General features: G+C 45.4%; 1 protein-coding gene across 1 annotated transcript in view; it reads left to right on the plus strand.

The window, feature by feature from the left end:
• The window catches only part of TYW3 (tRNA-yW synthesizing protein 3 homolog), a 5243-nt gene extending 1661 nt beyond the window's left edge, over positions 1-3582 (plus strand). Inside the window, exons 2-6 of the mRNA XM_057385413.1 lie at positions 588-668; positions 1171-1269; positions 2070-2141; positions 2407-2540; positions 2715-3582. Of these exons, the coding sequence (XP_057241396.1) occupies positions 588-668; positions 1171-1269; positions 2070-2141; positions 2407-2540; positions 2715-2916 (588 nt within the window). The 3' untranslated portion in view covers positions 2917-3582. The remainder of the gene's footprint in view (positions 1-587; positions 669-1170; positions 1270-2069; positions 2142-2406; positions 2541-2714) is intronic.
• Positions 3583-3634: the final 52 nt, after the last annotated feature.

Consider the following 3634-nt stretch of genomic DNA (forward strand, 5'->3'; position numbering starts at 1 on the left):
GGGCAGAGTGCTGGTGACGGTGTGTGAGGGGAATGGGAACGGGAACGGGCAGAGTGCTGCTGGCGGTGTGTGAGGGACCGGACCGGTGGGACCGGTGGGATGGGCTCCTGGGGATGAGGATGGGGCCCACATGGGGATGGGATGGGGATGGGGATTGGGATGGGCTCCTGGGGATGGGGATGAGGCCACATGGGGATGGGGATTGGGATGGGCTCCTGGGGATGGGGATGAGGCCACATGGGGATGGGATGGGGATGGGCTCCTGGGGATGGGCCCGGGCCCACACAGGGTCGAGCCGCTCCCATTACCGGGGGTTTGGCTGGCACGGGGCTGCGGTCCTGGAGCTCCCGCTGCTCTCGGTGCATCCGTGTCCATACTCCGGTTCTTCAGGCGGTTAATGGAACACAGCCCGCTGCTGCTGGAGCTCAGCCAGACTGAGCCCACGGACGGGCACAGATCAGCCGAGCTGTCAATGGGCTCTTGGTTCAACGTGACGCTCTTTATTTTCAAGGACCGCTTTTGTAGCAGCATCAGATCAAGCCTCACCAAGGTGCAGAGGCATTTTAATGGTTTCTGTCCATCACTAGGACACGGACRGCACCGGCATCCAAAAGAAGAACTGCACGTGGCTGCTGGTAACGCACGATCCGTGTGTCAAAGGCGATGTGGTAAGGGAACACTGGGTGATACATCTTTTATATTTATCATTGAAATGCTCCTGCTAAACCAGGCGAAGTTTTGTGAAGTTGAGAGATGTACTTGAGCAGCTTCATTCCTTTGATTCTACGACACAGTTTAAGGAAAAAAACCTCAAATTTCACCTGATTGAAACAGAACAGCCATCATCCCTCACTGAGCTTACAGTATCAGTTGCTTTGGATGTATGAAGGAAAAACAGAGAAGGATGAAGCACAGTTTTTAATGTCCGTCTTGCCGTAAATTTTTCTCAAACCAAGTTTAGCAAACAGAATCATGGAAATCCACAGAGTTTCTGTGTATTGTGAGTAAAGAAGTCTGAAGAGCAAGTGGTCAAACCTGCTGGCTCATTTGCTCCATTGTATGTGCTTATTTCAAACACTCACTAGCTCCTTTTGTTTTTTTTGGCGGTTCTTTTGATAATAACAGTACACACTTGCAGTGGTAATATAAATATTTTGGTGTATTTTCCAGATGACAGCACTAGAGAAAGCCACTGGTGATGTTGTGTTCAAGTTTGAACCATTTGTTCTTCACGTGATGTGTCAGGAGCTGCAGGATGCACAGCTGCTGGTAAACCCATGTCAAGTACAGTGTGACAGTGTTGTTGTGTTACATTCCTGCTGTAAAAGTTTGGCTGCTCAGTRAGCAGTTGCACTTAGGAACAGTCCCAGGTGTTGGGACTTAGGTGCTATGTGTTTAACAATTAGGGTAGTAAAGTAAGCTGATGGAAAAACACAGCTTTAAACTTGGTGAGGGTTTTACTTTCCTTAGAAAGGAAAACTACTCATCTGCAATTCAGCCTTGAAGCTGAAGCAGACTGCTCCATCAAACACTAAGGAGCCCGGGCTGCACTCACTGGCTGAAAGGGATGGATTTGATGTGTTATTTTGCTGCCAGCCAGGCCATKTGGCTCCATTTTCAATTAATTGAATGGTGCATTCGCCTTCTGCTTTTCCAGCATGACTGCAGTGAGCAGCATGGGCTGTRCTGGGCTTGTTTTGTCATTCACACAGAAGAGCTGAGGAGCTGCACGTGTAGCTATAGACATAGCATGACTGTTCGTGAAGTTACAGCTTGTTTGGATAAAACAGTTCAGTGCCCAAAGAGATGTTACATCCCTTCTGCACCCTTCAGTGGATTCAGACAGTCAGGATCCACCATGGGTCTCTGAAAATMACCCACAATTTGTGGGTTTGATCTGAAATATTTTAGAAATATTCTAGTATGACTTCTTTTGTATCAGTCAGGGTAGATAGTTTTGAATAAGTTTTTTGCAAAACTGAGATTGTGCGTGGTGTTGCAATGCATCCATAAATATTTTTTGCTGTGAAWGTGTATAAGACCTATTTAAGCATTTATTTTTTCTGCAGCATTCCATCGCTGTTGACTCTGGGTTCAGGAACTCTGGTATTACAGTTGGCAGAGGAGGAAAAATTATGATGGTAAGGACTCTGCTACTGTAAGGGATGTCACAAAGTCACACTGTTATGTAAACCTGGATTTTTTTATGAGCCAAGACCTGACTTGTGCTTAACAGCTCTTAGAGAGCATGCTGTAGCAAAGAAGTAGCTTGCTGCTTTAGATGAAAACAACCTAACAAATCATGTGGATAAGCAGATTTTTACTGTGATGTACTCCCTAGGTTATTTAAATAAACTTCATAAACTAAAAAACTTCCTTCCAGGTAAATTGTGTGTGTGTTTTCAGGCTGTGCGGGGTACTCACTGCTTAGAAGTTCCGTTGAGCCACAAGGGAAGATTGATGGTCTCTGAAGAATATATTGAATTTCTGGTACATGTAGCCAATCAGAAAATGGAAGAAAACATAAGGAGGATTGAGAGGTTTGTAAGATTWCACCAGTTCTGTTCATGACATCTGATTTTTCTTCAGGATCAGCTAAAGCATTAGTAACCATTGCATGTTTTGATTMCATTCCAAAAGCATTAGTTTCTCAAACTAGTTTGCAGCTCCTGAGCAAACCTATAAAAATAGTAACTACAGAATTGTTTGTCTAGATTCCACAGAGGCTTGCAGTTGGCTCTGGAAGCTGCTGTCCCTGCAGGCACCGTGTCTTCCGAGGGGCCAGAGAGGAGCCACCCTGTGTACGTGCACAGAAGAAAGAGACGGCTGGCTCAGGAACAGGCCGATCCCAGCAGAGAGCTGGAGCCCCAGGATGATATTAACATTCTTGATCTGTTTGCTGAAATCATGGTGTAGACTAAGGCGTTTGAAAGCAAATGGTGAACTGTGATTGATGCTCTTTTTAAGAGATTTGTATACTCCTGTGCTCCGAGTAGTAACACTCTTATAGACATTGACCAGAGAAAAAGGTTATTTAGAGAATAGTWAGGAGGTGTAGCTACAGGACGCAGAGAAAAAGAGCTGTAGAATGTTTTGGGTTTTTTCTAACTGTACTCTTGAGTTAACAAAGTTGTATTCAGTTATCCCAGAAATAAGTGATTAGCTGCAGCCTTTTGCCCAGCAGCATCTCACTTCCAACTTCCTGGGTTTTGCAGAGCCCTTCTGTGCATGTGACATTTCTTGAAAGGTCTGTTGGACATGGCGTAAGGGACTGATGACACAGCACCAACCACAAGCAGTGCCCAGAGGCACACATGGGAAGGGAAAATTCAGCACTGAAAAAGGAGAGGTGCAAAGAAACCATATCAGACTGCAAATCAGCCCACAGAACCCACATTTTCGGGACATGAGAGACTTGCTCCTGAATCCAGAGCAGGTAAACTCCCATTGCATACAGTCACCTGTGCAAGGTGGGAGAGATCACAGACACTAATGGTGTGTGTAAACCAGGACCTTGATGTGCCTTCGGGGCAGAGCTGCGGGATTCTGTGTTGGAATAAAAATTGTATTTTTGCAACTGTATTTTTTGGGCAGCTTCTTTTTCATTTTGCTTTTTTTTTTTTTTTTTTTTTTT

This window comes from Malurus melanocephalus, unplaced genomic scaffold, assembly GCF_030028575.1.
Source record: "Malurus melanocephalus ecotype Western Australia unplaced genomic scaffold, MMel_1.1 scaffold_824, whole genome shotgun sequence".
Taxonomy (NCBI): Eukaryota; Metazoa; Chordata; class Aves; order Passeriformes; family Maluridae; genus Malurus; species Malurus melanocephalus.